Source organism: Aotus nancymaae, unplaced genomic scaffold (assembly GCF_030222135.1).
Source record: "Aotus nancymaae isolate 86718 unplaced genomic scaffold, 86718_ANA_hifiasm-v0.15.2.pri h1tg000011l, whole genome shotgun sequence".
Taxonomy (NCBI): Eukaryota; Metazoa; Chordata; class Mammalia; order Primates; family Aotidae; genus Aotus; species Aotus nancymaae.
The window spans coordinates 50,878,740-50,903,125 of NW_026988422.1; the positions used below are offsets into that span (position 1 = coordinate 50,878,740).

General features: G+C 35.5%; 1 protein-coding gene across 21 annotated transcripts in view; it reads left to right on the plus strand.

Moving 5' to 3' along the window:
• Positions 1 to 24,386, plus strand: part of GPHN (gephyrin) — a 689,448-nt gene that overhangs the window by 540,392 nt on the left and 124,670 nt on the right. For all 21 annotated transcript variants that reach the window (XM_064374964.1, XM_064374972.1, XM_012438040.2 and 18 more), the window contains one exon: positions 15,413 to 15,550. In XM_064374964.1, the coding sequence (XP_064231034.1) occupies positions 15,413 to 15,550 (138 nt within the window). The remainder of the gene's footprint in view (positions 1 to 15,412; positions 15,551 to 24,386) is intronic.

Consider the following 24,386-nt stretch of genomic DNA (forward strand, 5'->3'; position numbering starts at 1 on the left):
AGTTAATAAGTATCTTATAGCGATATACTTTGAGACCAGATAAATACGTTATTTTGTTTTTCTTGAGGCTTTTACCTTCTAGTCTTAGCATCAACTAATGATTTTTCCCTGAACCAATTGTTACTAGATGGTTGCCAAGTGGTGATTTTCTGATTTCAATATTTCTTCCTCTAACAGTTGACCTTCTGTTATAAGGAAGAATTTATTCTCAAGCCAGCATATTTTCAAAGTAGGAAGGGCGTCATAGCTCTACCCTGGGTCTTATTAACACTTTCTAAAAAATAACAATTTACTCACTTAATATTTACAGAAACGATGCCTTGGCCTGTGTGTGTTTGCTTGTTTTGTTTTGTTTGTATTTTTTCTTTTTCTTACTTCTTTTCAGGTGAAGTAGAATTCACCAGTTTTTGACAAGACATATGTTTTCCCCAAGACATGTTAGCTAGTGTTTTCTTCTGTTGTTAACTAGCACTTTTCTGAATCTCTTAAGGTATAGTGAGAGCCAGTTGATGTAAACTGTTTGTAATAACATCTTATTTTCTGGAAATCCATGAGTGTTGCTGCTGCTGCTATTGTTGTTGTTGTTGTTATTTTAAAAGGATACCCCAGCCCCTGTTTATGGCATCAAACATATTATAAAATATGTGTAATTATTTCTTGAGTACCTCCTTACTCCTGTCTCTCTGTGTGTCTGTCTCTATCTGTCTCTCTGTCTGTCTCTGTCTCTCTCTCTCTGTCTCTCTCCCTCTCTCTCTTTTTCTCTCTCTTTCTCTCTCTCTCCCTCCCTCTCTTTTTCAAATAAGCTCAGGTAAATCTAAACCATTTCCAAGGCCTGAATTCTTAACTTTAGAAACCCCAGATTTCATCTCCATACAGAATCCTGTACCGAACTGGCAAGGTGATTTCTAGACTTGGATATCTTATAATATTACATATTAATAAAGACCAAACCCTAAAATCTGGGTTTGCTTCTCCCTTGACTCAGCTGTGACGCAGACTTACTGTCTTGATAAATTGTACCACTGTTCACCTAGGATGCTGGGAGGGTTCTCTCAATCTGTATCTCCCCATGTCCTAAAGGACCCGTGACTGAGCCCTGTCCATTTTGTCTCAAATATGTATCTCCAAACACTTCTCTCCATTTCCACAACTACCCACGGCCCCTTGTGGAACAACTGGCTCTTTGAAAAACATCCCAGAAGTTGTTTCAGCTTTTCTCTATGAGACCTAAGCCTGAGACCTAAGACCCTCTCTGTCTATCTCTCTCTGTCTCTGTTTGTCTCTCTCTCTGTCCCTCTCTGTTTCCCTCTCTGTCTCTCTCTCTCCATCTCTATCTCTGTCTCTCTTTCTCTCTGTCTCTCTCTTTCTCTCTGTGTGTGTTTGTCTACCCCGTGTGTCTCTCTCTGTCTCTATCTCTCCCTCTCTCTGTCTCTCTTTCTCTGTGTCTGTCTTTCTGTCTCTGTCTGTCTCTCTCCATATGTCCATCTCTTTTTGTCTCTGTCTCTCTCTGTGTGTCTCTCTGTCTCTCTCTTTCTCTCTCTCTCTCTCTCTGTGTGTGTCTCTCTCTTCCTCCCTCTCTTTTTAAAATAAGCTCAGGTAGATCTAATCCATTTCCAAGGCCTGAATTCTTAACTTTAGAAACCCTAGATTTCATCTCCATACGAAATCTTGTACAGAACTGGCAAATTGATTTCTGGACTTGGATACCTCATAGATATTACATATTAATAGAGATCCAACCCTAAAATCGGGGTTTGCTTCTCTCTTGACTCGGCTGTGACCCAGACTTACTGTCTCGATTAAAAAAAAAAAAGATTTAAATCATTTTTATATTTAGTATATATTCATAGATTCTTATTTTATTAAATAGATTAAAATCTATTGCTATTCTAATTTGATGATAAACTTGTATCAGATTTACCCAAAGGGAGCTCTTCAGTCTTGTTCCAAGATCCTTTTGACATGTTCCTATCATTATTTGAGCACTTTCTGACTGAAAAATGTTGTGAAGGAAAAGGTGTAATTTCCCTGGAAAATAAAAGGATGAGAGAAAAGTTAGACAGAAAGAGCATAATATGCTATGGCAGAGAACTGTGAAATAGTACACTGTATTCTGTTATCTATAATACTATCAATTTTCTGAGTGATGGAATAATGAGAGATGAAGCTGAAAAGGAAGCAAAGAAGGGTTTATATACTGTTCTAAAGAACTGAAATTTTATCCTGTGAGTGATAATCAACTATTGATATAAATTGTGAAGCTAACATTTTTGTCACAGCAATGCCTATTTTATCATCTTTATGTACAGAAATACCAGGAGAACTTACATATTTTTTATTCAGCCCTAGTAAATAATAATTCTTTAAGCTATACTTTTCAGGGTTTGTCAGAAATGCTATGAGGCTCATTGTTTAAATAAGCAAGTAGAAAAACTTGAAAAGCTATTAGACTGAAGACAATATGAAAATTATTTTCAGATGTACAAAATGCCCTGTAGTCCTGAGCCTACAAACTCTACCATTGCCAGTGTTTTCCTAAAGCTTTGGAACCACTTTCTCCTAATTGGAGAGATTTATATGAAAGTCTGAATGCTTTGCATATCTGAGCCATGCATTCTTTGAATTACCAAAGACCCTAACTATTCAAGCTGACCATATTGCTATCATCTGTCTTTACTCTTTACGTTTCCTAGGAAAACTATTTATTATCTTAGCTGGTTTGCTCTTCAGAAAGATCCAAGAAATAGTTCTTCAAGCTGCAAATACTGTCTGAAATAGAGGCAGTAATATTAATAAGAACAGAACAAGTCTCCTGATATTTGCAGTATATCCAAAGATGAATAATGATTTATACTTTATGTAGTTTAGGGAGCTTTTCTACTGCTTGTTTTGAAAAATAAAGTTTCTTCTTGAGGTTCTGAATTTAATCAAGAAGAACCTACATGAACATCTTGTTTCTGCTATGTTCTATTTTATGATCAAAGGCAGCTTTTCTTCATTTACTTTATTTTATTTTGTTTTATTTTCTGAGACAGAGTCTTGCTCTGTCGCTCAGGCTTGAGTACAGTGGTGTAATCTCGGTTCACTGCAACCTCCGCCTCGCAGTTTCAAGCAATTCTTGTGCCTCAGCCTTTGGAGTAGCTGGGCCTACAGGCTCCTGCTGGCTAATTTTTTGTATTTTAATCGAGATGGGGTTTCACCATGTTGCCCAGGGTGATCTCAAACTCCTCTAAGTTCAGGTAATCGACCCATCTCAGCCTCTCAAAGTGTTAGGATTATAGGCATGAGCCACTGCACCCAGCCCATTTACTTTTAATTTTTAAAATGGATTTTCAGGGAAGGCCAGGCATGGTGGCTCACACCTATAATCCTAACTTTTTGGGAGGCTGAGGGTTTAAGACTAGCCTGAACAACATAGGGAGACCCCATTTGCGCAAAAACATTAAAAAAATTAGCCAGATACGGTGGCATGCATCTGTGGTCCCAGCTATTCAATAGGGTGAGACAGGAGGATCACTTGAGCCAGCAGGTCAAGGTTGCAGAGAGCCATGATCATGCAACTGCACTCCAGCATGGGCAACAAAGCCAGACCCTGTCTCAAAAATAGGATGAATCATTATATATTAAGAACTGACTGCTTTAAAAGGATGCATTTTAACTGAGAAACATAATTTTATTCATATAAATAGCTCCATTTCAAAATGACCATGCCACAACAAAAGGTTACTGCTACATAACAAAGATCCATATTGTTACTCTGCTCAGTAAAAAGGCATCCATTTGTACTTTCTGTGACCTTTTGGAGGCTTTCTACATCATAGTGTCATTAGTATTTAACCATGTCTTTGATGATGACAGTCCTGAGTGAACCCCTATTCATTTTGCACTGAGTTCTTATTATAGTCTTTTCAGTGATTGTAACTGCCTCATGGGAGATAGGAAATCTCAGTAACATTATTTTCCCTGTAAAAATTCTGAACTAAAATATAGTCAACCCCCATCTCTGGACTGAACTGGAAAATGTAAGAGATAAGTTGTACTTACGGAAATGTAGGCTTATTAGAGAAACCTGTAGCATCAATTCATACCCACTTAGGGATAGCTTCCATTCTACAAATCTACTTAAAAGTAAACCCATTGCAGAGGAATGCTATCAGTTTAGATGTCATAATAATTCAGTCTGTCGCTCTTAGCCACGTAGCTCAGTTCAGACAGCTATAGTGGGGAAGATGTCTAGACTCCCTCCCTTACCTCTGCCCCAGCTCTCAAATAAAACTCTTATATCCTAAAGTACTTTGTAGTTTATTTTTATCAAACTAGCTAATCTACCTACAAATTAACAGTAACAATGATATCATCAAGTGATTCTACTATTGTAAATTAAAATGAATATTCCCTTGAACACTATGATCTTCTCAGTGGGGCATATATCTTCACATATTTGTTAAGTTTTGTAATACATATGAGTTTAATAAAGCTAATGCCCTCACAGATTCTCTTCGTGACCATTGGTAATCATTTTTAAGGTAGCTGTCAGAATATATTTGTGGCCATGAAATAGTTTTGCTTTATAGGAAACTATTTTCTCTATCCAAAAATAAAACTTCTTTTTCTTTATAACCTTCTTACCTTTTTAAAAATTTTTCATTCCTTCCTTTTCTATTTCTGCCTAAATGGATTTTATGGGCTGCTGGCTGCTAGGCAATAATTCACCTGGCCTTCAAGAGGAAAAAGTGCATACTTTTTTGTCAGTTTTTCTCTTCTATCAGACTTCTGTTCCACAGTCACAATAAGCAAGAGAAACAATCAACAATTTTTTTTTTGGTCCTTTTTCCTGCTGATTGAGTTTTCTAATGGCCCAAGGCAGTAAGAAGCGCTTTGGGTTTGTAATTCACAAAATAAGAGATGTCCGTGACAACTATTCTTAAATTTCTGAAGCTTTAATTTTGAAGCTCCTCGTAAATCACTAGTATCAACTTCAGAAAATAGTTGAAATTGTATTTCTTTTAAAAATGGAAACAGAAAAAGAAGAAAGGAAACAACTATTTGCTTACCAGATTTACTTTGGAAATGTATGAATTATATATAAAACTATATAGGGGAGAGAGTCTAGACATCTTCCTCACTGTAGCTATCTGAAATGAGCTAGGAGTGACAGGCCAAATTATTATAACATCTAAACTGACAGCAGTCATCTGCAATTGGTTTACTTTTCTTAAGTAGATTGTTAGTATTAAAGCCATTCTAAAGCTTTAATTTCAGCCCTTGGGAGGCCTCTGTAAGACTATGCATTTGCATGCTATGCGTTCTTAGCCTAGGCCTCCAGATGCTAGCCTGAATATGTACCTGGTACTGGCCAGGGAGCATTGTTTATCCACTTCTGATTTGAAAATGAGAACAATGGATCAACTAGATCAATGGTTTTCAAAGTTATTTTAGCTACAATCTTTTGCTAAATAGAATCATATGGACACATAATTGTCCTGCATGTGGTAAGAGATACAACAGAACTGGGTGTGTTACTGATATTATGTAGTTTCTCCTTTTACTTAAAAAGAGCAACTGTTATTTCTTCCATTCATTTTATTAATTTTTAGAGAAAGTGAGTGACAAACACTCTTTTTCTCCTTTTTACAGGACCAAGTTAACCCTTGTTAATAGGTGAAATAGCTATTGAATAGTTATTTAATATATGAAGTAGGTTTTTTTGTTTTTGTTTTTGTTTTGAGATGGAGTTTCGCTCTTGATGCCCAGGCTGGAGTGCAATGGTGCAATCTCGGTTCACCGCAACATCCGCCTCCCGGGTTCAAGCGATTCTCCTGCCTCAGCCTCCTGAGTAGCTGGGATTACAGGTATGCACCACCACACCTGGCTAATTTTGTATTTTTAGTAGAGATGGGGTTTCTCCATGTTGGTCAGGCTGGTCTCAAACTCCCAACCTCAGGTGATCCACCCACCTTGACCTCCCAAAGTGCTGGGATTACAGACATGAGCCACCATGCCCAGCCGAAGTAGGTTTTTTTTGGGGGGAGGTAGCTAATTACTGTATAATTTGGGGTGAGTAATGAGTGGGAAGAAATCTCATGGCACATAAAAAGGTGCTCAATTAATATTTGTTGAAATCACACACACACACGCACACACACACACACCCCCCTACCTGCTGATGTACCAGAGAATTACAATACTCCTCCTTTGAGACATTCCTTTTAGTTAATGTATTATATATCCAAAGGCCCCTGTGTTTACATGCAAATAGTTTAACCAAGGACCTTTATTAATCCAATAGCACCAAAGTATGTTAATTTCTTCAATTTAGTTATTCCACAACTTATACGTATCTCAAAACATCATGATATACACCATGCATATATAAAATTTTTGTCAAAAATAAATTTTAAAATAAATAAAATGTTTATACTATAGGTCTATAAAAATGTAGGAATTATTTTTCCAGGGAGGTAGTCAGTTTGTGACAAAGACTTTATAAATATTCAGTTGCTTAAAGAAGTAAAAAGATAGCAGAAAGCACCACCTTGCTTTTTCCTTCCCAACTTTGGACTTTGTTTAAAACATTTGTCATTCATTAAATACCCCAAGTATTTATGAGTATCTACTATAAGGAAGGCACTATTCTAAAAGTGGCAGAGAATACAAAGATTAATAATACATAGACTTTGCTGTCTAGTAGCAGAGGTAAGGCAAATATTTAAATATCTATAGCATAAGATGGAAATTGATAGCTACCAAAAGACAAATATAAACAAGGTATAACATTACTTTAGAGATGGAAGAGATTATTCCTTCCAGTACATACCCATACTGCAATTTCCAAACAACAAGAAGAAAGAAAGAAAACAAGGAGGAGCCAAGATGGCCATCTAAAAACAGCTATGGTTGGAGGCTCCCACCAGGAGGAACAAAAACAGCAAGTAAATCCTGCACCAACAACTGAGGTATCCAGGTTCTCTCACTGGGACTGACTAGGCAGTTAGAACAACCCATGATAAGTGAGGAAAAGCAGGATGGAGTGACAGCCAACCCAGGATCCACACAGGGGAAAGAGAATTCCCACTCCCAGCCAAGGGAGGTAGTGAGTGATTGTGCTACCCCACCTGGGGAACCATGCTTTTTCCATGTATCTGTGCAACCCACAGATCAGGAGATCCCCTCATCAGCCCACACCACCAGGGGGTTGGTTCCCAAGCACAAAACTGCAGATTTTTGGCAGCCACTCAGATGGAGACTGCCTAAGACTACCAAGTTCCCAGGGGAAGGGGCAGCTGCCATCACTGTGACTGCCTGCTGCCTAAGACAGCTGAGTTCTTGACGGGGAGAGATGGCTGCCATCACTCAGGTCCAGTCTGCCAGTTTAGAGAGGAAAATAAATGTCCTGATGGAGCTGGAAAACACGACACAAGAACTTTATAATGCAAACACAAGTATCAATAGCTAGATAGACCAAAGGGAGGAAAGAATTTCAGAGCTTGAAGACTATCTTGCTGCAATAAGACAGACAGACAAGATTAGAAAAAAAAAGAATGAAAAGGAATGAACAAAACCTATGAGAACTATGGGATTATGTTAAAAAAAAAAACAAACCTACAACTAATTGGGACACCTGAAAGAGATGGGAGAACGGAACCAAGTTAGAAAATGTACATCAGGATATCATCCAGGAGAACTTCTCCAACCTAGCAAGATAGGCAAACACTCAAATTCAGGAAATCCAGAGAACCATAGTAAGATACTCCATGAGAACAAAGATCATCCCCAAGATACATAATCACAGATTCTCCAAGGTCAAAATGAAGGAAAAGGTGTTAAGGGCAGCCAGAGACAAAGGCCTGGTCACCTATAAAGGGAAGCCCATCAGACTAACAGTGGACCTCTCAGCAGAAACCCTACAAGCCAGAAGAGATTGGGGGCCAATATTCAATATTCTTAAAGAAAATAATTTCCAACCCAGAATTTCATAACCAGCCAAACTAAACTTCATAAGAAAAGGAGAAATAAAAACCTTTTCAGAAAAGCAAATGCTGAGGAAATTTGTCACTAGTTGGTCTGCTTTGCAAGAGCTCCTGAAGGAAGCACTAAATATGGAAAGAAAAAACCATTATCAACCACTACAAAAACACACTAAAGTACACAAACCAATGACACTATGAAGCAACTACATCAACAACTTTGCAAAATAACCAGCTGGCATCATGATAACAGGATCAAATTCACACATATATTAACCTTAAATGTAAATGGGCTAAATGCCCCCAACTGAAAGACATAAAATGGTAAGCTAGATAAAGCATCAAGACCCATCAGTGTGCTGTATTCAAGAGACCCATCTCATGTGCAAAGACACACGTAGGCTCAAAATAAAGAGATGGAGGAAAATTTACCAAGCAAATGGAAAGCAGAAAAAAACAGGGGTTGCAATCTTACAAAACAGACATTAAACCCCCAAAAAAATATCAAAAAAGACAAGGGCATTACATAATGGTAAAGGACTTAATTCAACAAGAAGTGCTAACTATCCTAAATATACAAGAGGACCCAGATTCATAAAACAAGTTCTTAGATAGGCCTATAAAGGGACTTAGACTCCCACACAATAATAGTGGGAGGCTTTAATACTGCACTGTCAACATTAGATTATCGAGACAGAAAATTAGCAAAGATATTCAAGACCTGAACTGAACTCTGGATCAAGTGGACCTGACATATATCTACAGAACTCTCCACCCAAAAACAACAGAATATATATTCTTCTTTGTGCCACGTGGCACTTACTCCTAAAAAGATCATATAATTGGAAGTAAAACACTTCTAGCAAATGCCAAACTGAAATTATAAGAAACAGTCTCTCAGACCACAGTGCAATTAAATTAGAACTCAAGGTTAAGAAACTCACTCAAAACCACACAACCATGTGGAAGTTAAACAACCTGCCCCTGAATGACTCCTGGTTAAATAATGAAATCAAGGCAGAAATCAAGAAGTTCTTTGAAACCAATGAGAATAAAGAGATATCATACCAGAACCTCTGAGATACAGCTAAAGCAATGTTAAGAGGGAAAATTATAGCACTAAATGCTCACATCAGAAAGCTAAAAAGATCTCAAATTGACATCCTAATATCACAACTAAAAGAACTAGAGAACCAAGAGGAAAAGAAAAAAAACCAAAGCTAGCAAAAGACAAGAAATAACCAAGATCAGAGCAGAACTGAAGGAGATGGAGATATGAAAAACCCTTCAAAAAAAATCAATTACTCTAGGAGCTGTTTTTGTTTTGAAAAAAATTAATAAAATAGACCACTAGCCAGATTAATAAAGAAGGAATGAGAGAAGAATCAAATAGACACAATAAAAAATGATAAAGGGACTATCACCACTGACCCCACAGAACTATGAACAACCATCAGAGAATACTATAAACACCTCAGATAAACTGGAAAATCTAGAAGAAATGGAAAAATTCCTGGATACACACACCCTCCCAAGACTGAACCGGAAGGAAATTGAATCCCTGAATAGACAATAACAAGTTCTGAAATAGAGGCAGTAATAAATAGCCTACCAACCAAAAAAAGCCCAGGACCAGACAGATTTGCAGCTGAATTCTACCAGAGATACAAAGAGGAGCTGATACTATTCCTTCTGAAACTATTCCAAACAATTGAAAAGGGGACAATTGAAAAGGCCAGCAACATCCTGATACCAAAACCTGGCAGAGATACAACAAAAAAGAAAACTTCAGGCCAATATCCCTGATGAACATTGATGCAAAAATCCTCAATAAAATACTGACAAACTGAATCCAGCAGCACATCAAAAAGCTTATCCACCATGATCAAGATGACTTCATCCCCAAGATGCAAGGCTGGTTCAACATATGCAAATCAATAAACATGATTCATCACATAAACAGAACTAAAGACCAAAACCACATTATTATCTCAACAGACACAGAAGAGGCCTTTGATAAAATTCAACTTCCCTTCATGTTAAAAACTTTCAATAAACTACATATTAATGGAATGTACCTCAAAATAATAGGAGCCATTTATGACAATATCATAGCCAATATCATACTGAATGGAAAAAGCTCGAAGCATTTCCCTTGAAAATTAGCACAAGACAAGGATGCCTTCTCTCACCACTCCTGTTCAACATAGTATTGGAATTCTGGCCAAGGCAATCAGGCAAGATAAATAAATAAAATATTCAGATAGAAAGAGAGGAAGTCAAACTGTCTCTGTTTGCAGATGACATACTCCTATATTTGAAAACCCCATCATGTCAGCCCAAAAGCTGCTTAAGCTTATAAGCACCTTCAGCAAAGTACAAAATCAGTGTGCAAAAATCACAGGCATGCCTATACACCATCAGTAGACAAGCAGAGAGCCAAATCATGAATGAATTCCCATTCACAATTGCTACAAAGAGAATAAAGTACCTAGGAATACAGCTAACAAGAGAAGTGAAGGACCTCTTCAAGGAGAACTACAAATCACTGCTCAAGGAAATCAGAGAGGACACAACAAATGGAAAAACATTCCATGCTCATGGATGGGAAAAATCAATATCATGAAAATGGCTATACTGCCTAAAGTAATTTATAGATTCAATGCTATTCCCATTAAACTACCCATGACATTCTTCACAGAATTAGAAAAAACTACTTTAAAATTCATATGGAACAAAAAGCCTATATAGTGAAGACAATCCTAAGCAAAAAGAACAAAGCTGAAGGCATCACGCTACCCAATTTCAAACTCAACTACAAGGCCATGGTAACCAAAACATCATGGTAGTAGTACAAAAACAGACACATAGACCAATGGAACAGAATATAGAACTCAAAAATAAGACTGCACATCTACAGCCATGTGATCTTCAACAAACCTGACAAAAACAAGCAATGGTGAAAGGATTCGCTGTTTAATAAGCGAATCTGGGGAGAACTGGCTAGCCATATGTAGAAAATTGAAACTGGACACCTTCCTTACACCTTATACAAAAATTAACCCAAGATGGATTAAAGACTTAAATGTAAAACCCAAAACTAGAAAACCCTAGAAGAAAATCTAGGCAATACCGTAATTCAGGACGTTGACATGGACAAAGATTTCATGACAAAACGTTAAAAGCAATTTAACAAAAGCAAAAATTGACAAATGGGACCTAATTAAACTAAAGAGCTTCTGCATAGCAAAAGAAACTGTCATCAGAGTGAACAGACACACTCAGAATGGGAGAAAAATTTTGCAATCTATCCATCAGACAAAGGTCTAATACCCAGAATCTACAAGGAACTTCAACAAATTTACAAGAAAAAAATAACCCAATTTAAAAGTGGGCAAAGGATGTGAACAGACACTTCTCAAAAGAAGACATACATACAGCCAACAAACATATGAAAAAAGCTCAACATCCCTGATCATTAGAGAAATGCAAATCAAAACCACAATGAGATACCATCTCATACCAGTCAGAATGGTAATTATTAAAAGGTCAAGAAACAACAGATGCTGGCAAGGCTGTGGAGAAATAGGAACACTTTTACACTGTTGATAGTTCAACCATTGTGGAAGACAGTGTGGTGATTCCTCAAAGACCTGGAACTAGAATTACCATTTGATCCAGCAATCCCAATACTGGGTATAAACCCAAGGGAATATAAATCATTATATTATAAACATAGATGCACGCATATGCTCACTGCAATACTGTTTACAATAGCAAAGATGTGGAATCAACCCAAATGTCTATCATGACAGACTGGATACACCATGAAATACTATGCAACCATAAAAAGGAATGAGATCATGTCTTTTGCAGTGACATGGAGGGAGCTGGAAGCCATTATCCTCAGTAAACTAACACAGGAACAGAAAACCAAATGCTGTATGTTTTTCTGTGGGAGCTGGACTTACGTGGGAGCTGAACAATGAGAACACATGGACACATGGGGGGGCAGCGGCACACACTGGGCCCTGTCAGGGGGTTTCAGGGAAGGAGAGCATCAGAAAGAATAGCTGGGCTTAATACCTAGGTAATGGGTTGATTTGTGCAGCAAACCACCATGACGCAAGTTTACCTGTATAACAAACCTGCACATCCTGCATATGTATCCTGGAACATAGGATAGGACAGGACAGGACAGGACAACCAATCTACAACTTACAGAACCATCAGATGGTTTACTACCCTTTCTTTCTTTCTTTCTTCTTTCCTTCCTTCCTTCCTTCCTTCCTTCCTTCCTTCCTTCCTTCCTTCCTTTTTCTCTTTCTCTTTCTCTCCTTTCTGCTGGGCTGTAATATTCTTCATGGCAGGGTATATTTTATTCTCAGTATCCCAAGTCCCTAAGTGTTCCTGGTTCATAAAGTGCACTCAGTAAATATTTGTTGAATGGATATGTGTATCACTGATCGTCAGACTTGCTGTTTAATAAGAAAATGCCTATTACAAAGCACCATATTCAACAGATAAAATCTGTATAACTAAAAAGTAGAATATTCTTCTCAGAAACTAAACATATTTTTAAAAGACAACTTTTGTAAGATTATATCCAATTCACACTTTAAAGTGCAGCCTATCACAAAAAAAAAAAATCTGATCTGAGACCCATAAAGCTGAATAAAAGGCAGAAGCAGCAATCTCTGTCATTCTGCCTAGTTACACTGGTTGTGACAATGATTTTTATATATATATTTGAATGACTAGGTCAAGACTTCAATGAAAATGAGTTATAAATAAATTTATATTTCAATTGTAAGTGAATGGTGAATCACATATAATCCTTTTTTAAGTGTTCACCCACAATTTGAATAGAAAATTCTATGTAGCACTAAATAATCTCCAAGGTTTGTTAAACTTTGAAAATTTTGTTATTTTGATTGACCATGAGAAGAAATGGCATATTAATAATATAAGGAGCTTTATCTTTTTCTTAGGTGCCTATGACACTCATTAGTCTTAGAATGAAAACCCTTTGGGGTTGTGCCTTTAAGTCAATTCATTGAACGTGTCTGGAGCGGCCACTGGGATTGGAGTAAAAGTGCTAAATTTAATAAATTGCAATGACCAGAAATTCACAATCTTCTGAAGGATACATATAATCATTATAAAGTGGTTTAAAGAAATGCAAGCTTCTGTATCTCACATATTGAAGTCTGGAGGCAGGCATTCTAGGGTTTTTACAGCAGCTCTACATTGTCACCAGGGTCTTGGACTCTTTTTTTCTTCTCATCTTTCTATACTTACTACATGGGCTTGCATCTTCATAGTTCAAAAGTGGCTACAGTACCTCCCAGTCCCCAGTGTCAACCCAGCTCCCTGCTGTAGCCATGTTCTAGGTAGAAAAAAGGTAGATGGGTAAAAGCTTTTTTCTCTTAAGGCTTTATCTCTCTTTATCTTTTTATTTGTAAGAGGAAGCCTGCCCCAGGGATTTCTTCCTACCCCTGATTGGCCAGAATTATATCATACAACCACTTCTACCCACTTAAAGAGGGGATTGTGGATAGCAGTTAGGACAGCCAAGCAGCAGTATTTGCAGTTACTACTTTCTGTTAACTCTTTGGGATATAGACTTTTATGGCACCAAGAAAAAGGCCAAGTTATTTACATACAAAGAGATAATACTCCAAGAAGTTCCTTCTTGTCATTAAAGTATGCATTTTTTTTATGTCCAGCTCCCACTTGGATAAATTGTGCATTTATTCAACAAATATTTATTTTTTGTTGGCTAATATGTATCAGATACTGTTCTAGGTATTGGGGACAAAAACAGTAAACAAGAGAAAGTTGCTGCTGTCATAGAGCTTTATATTCTATTGAGAAGAGGAAGGCAATAAACAAATATAAATATATACATTTACATTTACATATTATATATGGTTATGAATATCCATATTATGGATGTACATGGGTATGTGTATAGCTATGAAGAAAAGAAAAGTAGGGTAAGGGAAATAAAGAGTGATGGTAGATATTATTCCATATAGAGTGTTCAACAAAGTTCTCTCTGATTAAGTGATATTTGAACAGAGACATGAAAGAAGTGACGGATAGATGGAGAAATGAGGGACTATCTGGGGAAGAATGGTTCAAGCAGAGGAAACACAAAGTACAAAGACCCTGAGGAGAGATGAATTTGGCATGATCAAGTAAAAGAAAGGAACCAGTGTGACTAGAGCACAGTAAACAAAGAGGGAATGTTAGGAGGACAATGGGAGCCATAATATGTTGGGCCTTATAGGCTATAGCAGAGATTTTATTGTTAGGGATGTGGAAAGTCATTAGAGAGCTATGAGCAGAGATTAGCACAATTCAATGATTCAAAGAATCATTTTAACTGCTGTGTGTAGAATAAATTGAAGTATGACAAGGATAGAAGCAAAGAGACCAGTTAGGATGCTATTCAATTTTTCAGGAAAGTAATGGTGGTTCTAACTATTGTAATAGTACTGGAAGTGATGAGTAATGAGCAGTTGCAAGATAAATTTCAAAGATAGTTTAAATATACATAAGAATCAAGGATCCTGCAAGGTTCTAGCTTAATAACTGGAAGAATGGAGTTGCTATTTACTGAAATAGAAACTGCAAGAGAATAAGACATTGTATGAGTGGAATTGGAGGACGGGGATTGAGTTTGTTTCTGGACATTTTAGGTTTGAGTTGCTGGTTACACATCCAAATACATGTAGCATGATATAAAAATGTAGAATTAAGGGTTGAGGTTGAGATTGGAGATATAAAATTGGTAGTTTTAATGTATGCATTATTTGAATGCTTTGGGACTAAATATGGTCACCTGTGGAGTCAATAGCTAAATAATAATTTTTCTCCATGACTTTTTTCAGAGGAGAGAAAATTTCCTATAATATCCTAAATAAATTGAAGTTTGGGGTCTTCATTTTACTAACTAGTGCATTAAGTATTCAAAGTTTAGGGTAGTGGTTGACAACATGAATTCTGAAGCCAGAACTACCTAGGATTGAATCTTAGCTCTTCTGTTACTAGCTCTGTGATTTAGGAAATGATACATAATTTCTCTAAGCCTCTCTTTCCTCATCTATAAATAAGGATAATTATGGTGCCTCACCATAAGGTTGTTGTGAGGATTAGTTAATTTACTACAGTGTCTTGACACATAGGAAGCGCTCAAAAAACATTGGTCAATGTCATCATTAAATTTCACTAAGTTTTGACACATGATATAACATTGATAACTTGATTTAATGTTCAACCAGAGCAGGCTATATTTTGGAGGCAGGAGAAACAGTTTCCCACCTGCTAATCTTCATTTGGGGACATTCAAAATTTGGAATTGTGATATTTGTAAGTCATTGCCACTTTTTAATCAGTGTTACAGCTTCATATTCTCAGTTAATTATCTTACTGTTTAGGTCACAGTGCTGTCGATATCACGAAGGTGGCTAGAAGACATCGCATGTCTCCTTTTCCTCTGACATCTATGGACAAAGCCTTTATCACAGTTCTGGAGATGACTCCGGTGCTTGGGACAGAAATCATCAATTACCGAGGTACTATTATGTTTGACTATTGCCCTTTCTTTTCTTCATTTTTTTTCCAAATAAGATTAATGTAACATTAATGCACAGTTTCCCTGAAAAAGAAAGATTATTGACTATTATCACAATTATCATCATTCTTTTGCTTCTTACTTCTACTCAATAAGAAAATGGCTAAAGACCAGCCTTAACAGTATACTTAGTGAAATCCATAAAACAGCCTTTTCATTTAAAAATGGAAGAAAATCAGCTGTGTTTCTGCTGTCTATCAAAATATCAATACTGCAAACTAAAGAAAGAGTTCTCACACTGAGTGGGGAAAGTAGTTAACTCTTGAGTCTATCTGATGTATTTTCTGTCAGAAATGGGAGACAACTAATGTGTCTTGTAATCATCTTTTCTGTTTGGAAAACATGTATTTAAATGTAAAAATGTAAAAAAAAGAAATTAACTTATCCATGCATTACTAAGACAATAGAAAGGTAGCATTTCCCAGTATTTCATTTTTTAATAACTTTCATTTCTAAAAATTCAGCATAGGAGTTGTATTTAGGCATCCAGTCCCAGAAGACCAGGCTACTGAGGAGAACTTCCAGCCAATAAACCTTGTGGTTTCTTCCCAACATCAAGAAAAGAAGTTACACTTAGTGCAATCTGAATAAAATATAGTTTCTTAATTTGTTATGTAGAAAGAAGCAACACAACAGAATTAATTTTATAAATAAAAAACTTTATAGAACCATAAAACATTCAAACTACAATGAACAGTAGAGAGCAAAAACATCCTAATTTTTCTACAAGGAAAGTCAAACTCAGAATAGCAGAAAAAGAATAGGATTAAGGTCTCAAGATTTACATTCTTCTTCTTACTACCTAATTGTGCTCTTCTTCCAGCATTAAATTATAAAAAATAATGGCAGCTAACATAATGGTGCCAGACTTTAACTCTTTTGTCTGTGTTCCCACGTAGACAAGAATTGTTTTTATACAGTTTGCCCTTATTCTACGTCTTAGGCTTACATTATTTCAGATATGCATATCGTTAGGCTTAAACCATTTGTTTTTGTTTTACTCCTCATTAAAGGAAAGATTAGAAAACTCACTAGAGTAGGGGATTAGACAGGAATTAACTATGTGATTTCAGAAAAATTTTAATGGAATCATTTTGTTTATTATTAAATGTACAATATTGAGATATTTATTGATATCAGTAGAAACCAAGACATTTTCAGAAAATATGAATGTAAGCCTAAGTTATAAAAATTAATACTTTACCTATTATAAAAATATATTAATCATCCCTGGTTTTTCATAGTTTCAGAAGATTCCCTTAACATCAGTCCTTAGAAAAATCTCACCATGTATTCCAAGTCACATTTAAAGAGACATTCTAGTTTAAAAAAAAAAAAAAAAGAACATTTTGGAAATTGCCATTTCATTTTCCCTCTAGGAAAAAAATGCCGTCAGATGTATTCTCTTTTCCCTTCATGTGCTTGTTTCCCCTTCATTTATTCATCAAATTAGTTGTCACTTGTAAGTGAGCAGATTCTTCATAGATGGTAACTTTTTGTCAAGTGTTTACACCTATGATGATGAAAAGTAATAATGAGGTTTGCACTGAACCTTTGAGTTGGATCAAACTCAATTTTTTATGTAAAAGGGTATTATAATTAGACCCCCTTATACACTTTGATTTGGTGTTTAGAAAACATCAAGTATGGAAACATAATTTACTTTGTTCAACAAATATTTATTAAACATCAACTAAATGTTAGATACTATGTTAAGTCCTGTATATGCAAAGATGAATAAAAATAAAACTCCTGACCCATGGATTTCATAGCCTAGTGCAGAAGAGATAGGTAAATTAATGTGGTACTTGTCTCCTTTAATTGGCACCTTTACAGGTTTGCCTTCCTTTGTCAATTCCTTGAAAAGCTTTCTTTCAGTTTTTTTTCTTTGGCTCTTTTCATATTTCGTCCATTGACTTCAGATGGCCTCATGCAGGCTAGTAGCTTCAGATACCATCTATAAGGTGAATTTTAAATCTATACCATTGCCAGCGCTTGTCCAAGGTCCAAATTCATATCATATTCTTTTTTTTTTTTTTTTTTTTTGAGACGGAGTCTTGCTCTGTCACCAAGCTGGAGTGCAGTGGCATGATCTCAGCTCACTGCAACCTCCTTCTCCTGGGTTCAAGCGATTCTCTTGCCTCGGCCTCCTGAGTAGCTGGGACTACAGGCGTGTGCCACCATGCCCGACTATTTTTTGTATTTTTAGTAGAGACGGGGTTTCACCATGTTGGCCAGATGGTCTCTATCTCTTGACTTTGTGATCTGCCCACCTCAGCCTCCCAAAGTGCTGAGATTATAGGCGTGAGCCACCGCACCTGGCCCCAAACTCATATTCTGAATGTATTATGTATCTGCTGCTAGTAAATGTAACATAACAAATACTAAACTTACTTTCTCTACCTCTACAATACTTGTTTTTCTACATCCTCTTAAGTCTGTCCTTTGTTCTACATTCCTTCTGTTATTGTTTTAGTTTAGATCTTTATTATTAACTTCCTGAACTATTGTAACAGACTCTCCTCCCCCTAGTTCAAATCTTCCCAATCCATTCTCCAATTTGATGCCAAAGTAATCTTCAAATTTTCTAATTTGTTATTAACACTTCCTATATACAACTCTTCAGCAATTTTCCCATAACCTCAAGATAAAATTCAAACTCCTTGACGTGTCATAAAAGGCCCTTTATAATCTGATTTCTTCTAATTTTTTTGTTTCTTATCTTACCTCCTTATCATCAGAACTTGCTTCTCCCTAAACCTAACATGACAATTCTTTCTTCTTATTCTCTCTTACTCTAAGCCTTTTATATATATCTTTTTTTTTTTAAGAGATTAGGTCTCACTATGTTGCCCAGGCTGGGCTTGAACTCTCAGTCTCAAGAGATCCTCTTGCCTTGGCCTCCCAAAGTACTAGTATTACAGGTATAAGCCACCATGCCTGGCCCCTTTGCTTATATAGGTTTTGCTTGGAAAAACTTTATCTTACTTCTCTACTTGTTAACTACTGCTAATTACCACATATTCTTTAAGATCAAGCTTAAGATGCTTCTCCTTTATAAAGTATTTTCTGATGTCTGCCTCTCCCTTTTCCCTTGCTGGGTTAAACATCCTTTCTTTGTGTTCACATAGCACCTTGTTCATATGTTTTATGAGACAACTGACTGACATTTTTGTTCAGTGTTAATTTTAAATGCCCTAATAAATAACATGGACATAAAAAAAGCAGAGTGCTGTAAGTGTGGATCACTGTAAATTGAATTGTCATAAGTCAAATAAGGCCTAGAAAAAAGAATAGAAGTTCATTCTCACTATGCTTTAGAATATTTTCTTTGCCAAGTACATTTGCATTTTACTGAGCAAACCCTTATAGTTGGTTTTGATTTCAGCTAGATGTACCTCTAAACTATTTAATTTTACTCATTAATCACTGAGTAGGAAAAAGTATTTGCGGGGAACCAAAAGGCCTTCACATTCTATGAAATTACAAATATTTTGCCTCTGTAACACTCTAACACCTACAATTGCAGAAGCCCTTAGAGGAAAGCCAATGTTTAGTAATGAAAGTCTAGGACCAACTGAATCTAAGAATGTATATGAAGCTGTGACATCTCTAAAATGACTTTTTGTATGTTTAAGAAGGTTCAGAAATAATCCTAGAAAACTAAGGTCTTAACATGTAGATAAAATGCTGAAAGTGATTGTTGTGAAGGTCATAGACCATAGGGAAATCTATGAAGGAATTTCAGAGTATATAGTACATGAAATACTTTGTATGTAATAGTAAAACGGTAACTTGAGATTAAATAGTCTCTCTTATTTAAAGACAAGGGAACTTAGAACCAAAGAGGTATGTATAATAAGAGAAATAGTTTATGGTTACAACAACTAGAACCCAGGATCCTTAACTCCCAGTCTGGTATTCATTTCACTATAGCATACTGCATCTCAAATCAATGTAAAAATTATTCTTATAAAGGAAGTGCCTAGAAGTGTTTGCATATATAAGGTGTTTTCTCTTTGTTTATCTATTTTGACTACAGATGAATTTTCTATTGTCTCTGATCTGTCTTTTAGCATATTACTATTTTCACCTCCTATCTGCCAGCAAGGTTTTTAAGGAACAAGTATTCCACTGATAGGCATTCTTGGCATAACCATGGATGATAACATTTGTAAGACTACGATTTGTGATTCATTTTCTTTATTTGTAAAATGCATGATAAGAATAAATTACAACTTCACACTTGGTACAGTACCAGCTGCTATAAGGCAGATTAAAATATTCTGGCACCATTCCCTGAAATTCCCAATCTTTTTCAGTATACAATGGAAAAACTAGAGGTTTTTCTTTAATAGAAAGGATTTTGCTCTCTTGGGAATTTTATTTTAGAATATAAGCTCTAAGCTTTTTTAAGATTATATGATTAAAGACTTCAGTGTCTCTGACCTAGGTTTTTTGTTTTTCCACTTTAGCAGTTCTAGTCAAGAAACCTTTAAGCTTTGCTGTTGGAATTAAGTTTGGAACAGTGAAGTATCTCTTTTAGAATACTGCCCACAGCACAAAGGCCCATGTTCCCATCTATGACTTCTAGCTAGTTAGCTGCCTGAACATAGGCAGTTATCTTAAACTGAAATTCGCTGCCCTTTAGAAGAAATTCTGAAGCTCTTGATTCCAAGCAGTAGGAAGTCCTTACTAAGGTCATACTGGGAGTTCATTAACTCTTCCTGATGGTTCAGGGGCTGTCAGATAATAAGGAAAAAGGAAATAAGGTATACTAGAAGGAACTTTGCCATCAAACACTCTTTGGCTCTTTTGCTTGCTCTACCTTGTACTAGCCACGTGACCCTGGACAAGCTACTTAACCTTTCTGGGTCTTATCTCCCTCCTATGCAAAATGTAAATAATGTCTACCCAATATAGGGTTATTGTAGGATACTATTAAAGGATATAATATACATATAAGGAATTTCATTTTCACTAGCCTGCTCTATTTGGAATTTAACAACTGCTTCCCATTCCTCTGTTCTCCCAACATGAGGATTCTAAGGTTACAGCCCTGAGATAAGCACTTGTAAATTACAGAGTCAGAGCTAAAGTTGGCTCAGCTCCATTTGTTGGCCCACATCTGGATCCTGTATGCATTTTGATGTAATCAGATTTTAATTCCATCCACCCAGGTCATTCGGTAATATATCTCTGTCTCATTAGAAAATTTAACTAAGCAGAAGTTTTTATTTTATTTTTTATTTTTGCTCTTATCTGATTGAGCTGTACAAAATTGAAGCAAAGAATTGAGATAGCTCTTCAGATATTTCAAGTGAAAGCATGTATTTTTATTATCCAAAATACTGCCTTCATTTTCTACCTTCAGTCTAGTAAGGTCTTCACCTAGAATGATTCTACTTGCAAAGGGATATTGGTCTGTACTGGCATTTGCTGTCTATTTTTTAATTTTTCCATGAATGCAGCCTCTTAAACTCATTCACAATTCCCTTCAGGTATTCATATCTCTTTAGACTCATCATTCCATGAACTTCATTACACTGCTAAATTATGCACATCTCATTATATTCTTCTACTTCTGCATCTCATTACATCATTACCTTTATACTCCCTGCATTCTTCAAAATGGACATTTTACTAAATTCCTCAGCTTATTTTTGTGACGTGTGTGTGTGTGTGTGTGTGTGTGTGTGTATAATCACAACTCGTAAGTAATCATGGTATCTTTATATTCAAAAATTATATTACCAATCAGCATTCTGTACATGTGCTTTCAGGTGCTTTTTTCCCCGGTATTGTGGGTCCCACTTGTGTACTTTTACCACAGTACTTATTAAGCCTTCTTGTTCAGGAGGGTTATTTTTATAACAATGTAATTGAATAAAATTACTTATTCACACAGAAATCAGGCCTATAACCTTGGCCTAATTGCCTTATATTGCAATCGGGTGGACTGATTTTCCTTTTTCACACTTCCTTCTATGCATACCACTATATATGTCCCTATATGTTATTTTACTTTTTAAAAAAGTATATTATAAATTAAAAAGTAGAAAAATAAAATTTAAAATAGAAAAAAAAGCATATTGCAAATGTATCTCTTTCAGCAATTTTAGTAGAAAATAATACTTAATCCAGAAAGTAAGGGGGCTTAATTTTTTCAATAGGATTTTTAAAGTTAATTTACACAGCTATTATTGACTATATCTGTGGTTAAAATGAGGTACAGTCTTTAGATATGATTCTTAATATTTCCATTATTTTCTCATAATATTGAAAATATTAATATTTCCATTATTTTCCCATTAGAGCACCTAGTGCTGCAAGAATTACCTTTTGACTTTTCTCAAGTAAAGACTTTGCAACTCTTATCAGGCCATTATGTTTTCACATTTTCTATATACATGTCTTATTTGCTGTAGTTTATCAAGCAATTTTAAAATTCTGTATCTGTTTTGAAGTTCTTCAGTCTATAGAATTACATGGGGATTCAGAATGTATGCAGTGGAAAAAAAATGTTTCAGTTAAAATGGAAAGAAAATAGAAATTTTGTCAGAAGGAATGACATAAAAATACCTTATTCCAGTAAAGAAGGGTCCCCAATTTGTTTAGAAATTATAACTCATCCCTGTCTATTTCTAGGGTTTTATTGGTGGAATTATGAAAATTACTGAAAGTGATAAGAGATAAACTTAAGTGACCGTAAAGGATTTGCCAGTACCAGCAGGGTCATTTTTTAGTTTGAATTGATTCACTTTCCCATTAGAGCACCCAGTGTTGCAAGAATTACCTTTTTAACTGTTTTCTCAAGCAAAGACTTTGCAACTCTTAGCAGGCCATTAGCTCACCCCAAGCAGCAGTGGATAAGTATCAGGGAACCCCAGTTCTTTCCTTTATTTATGAAACAAAAGCATAAGAAAAAAATCAGAGATGCAAAGATTCGAATCAATAATACTGTTTGTTATGCGTCTGAATGTGTATAAGAATGTAACTTATTTGCAATAATTTTTAAAACTTTAACTCAATTTTTCCCAGAATGGAATTTATTGACTATTGTCTACAATCTTGTTTTCAGTTTCTATAAACTTCTCTTCTGCAGAATCCTAGTCTCCTTGGTTAACTTCCTAAAAACAAAGAATATGAACCATTAGTATATTATCATTTGGATATAACAGTGAATGATTTGGTAATACTGTTGCAACCCTGTGACTATAATGTCTTGCTAATTTCCTTACTTTGATTTTAGCAATATGGAAATAAGCCACCAGTATTTCTTCAAAGTCAGTATCATAGTTGGCGTGTTGGTATGTATTTCTTCTGACATCCCAACTAAGAACTTTGTTTCTTCATACATTTTATTTTATTTTTTATTTTATAAAATATTTCCTACATGTAAACTTTGTTTTTTTAATTAATGGCAACAGTAATATCCTAACACAGGACCAATCATTGTTGGAAAAGTTAGGAATTATTTTTAGAATACTAAGATCCATGGTTTACAAAGAAAGGGTATATGGTTCAAAATTATAGAAACTATGGCAAGAAAATATTTTTTTCCTGTGGAGCCTGTGGCTAATAGGACAATGACTGAGAGATTACCATTAAAGAAGAATTTAAATTATTCAAACTACAGAGTGAACATTTTCTTTGTTTGCACAAAATCCTGACCAACGAATTTACCCACTGAGTGTAAGTGCTACCCACTTATCAGTGACATCCTACTCATTTCACCAGGGTGTGGCAAAGTTTTCATCATTAAGTACTGAAAAGAGTGGGCACTTGCTCTCAATTGAAGCATTTTCTGTGACCTCAAGGACATTTTAGATATTTTAAAAAATTATTCCCCCTAAAAAAAATACCTCTTTCATTTTAATTAGGTTAAATGCTTTTTATATTTACACAGTTATTTTTAAAGCTTAATGTTTTATACATAGAAATGAATATATGTAACACAGATGGAAGTTATAGTGATAAAATAAACATGAAACACCAACCCAACTTAATAACTAATTCATTACCAATTCCATTGCATCTTTTTGTACTACTAAATCATGGCTTAATCGTTTCTAGTAATCATAACATTTGTATTTATTCCAAATTCTGTAACCTTACATAAAGCTTATTTTATTTTATGACATAAGAACTGTAATGGTTTCCCTTACTCATCACATTGCCAGATAATGAGCATCCTTAGATGGCAAAAGTGCACAATGCTTTTCAAAGTGCACCACACAATAGCACTTTGAAGAAGCTATGTATTTTATAAGTGTAGGAATTTTATTATATTATTCCATTAACACAACTTCTGGAATAACTAAATTAATGAATGTACTAGTTTTCAACAAAGGAGATCCTAACCCCTAAATCATTCAGTCTTTTTCACTCTATAGATATATAAAGCCTGTAATTCATAAGCATGACCTATAGTACACCCAAATTTTGTCTAGCTGGTTTTTCAAATAAAGATGTGAGGAATAAATTATACTGGAACATACTTGAGGGCATTTGCCATGTTAAATATTTATTTTAGTATCTCATAAATAGCCATGAAACTTTATGAATGTTATATAAGAATATCTCACGTTATTGACTTTGCAGATACTCCTTTTGTTTTTTTAAACAAATTGAAAGTTTGTGGCAGTCCTATATTGAGCAAGTCTCTTGGCACCATTTTTCAAACAACATGTATTCCTTCATGTCTCTTGTCGCATTTTAGTAATTCTCACAATATTTCACACTTTGTTATTTTTATATCTCTTATGGTGATCTGT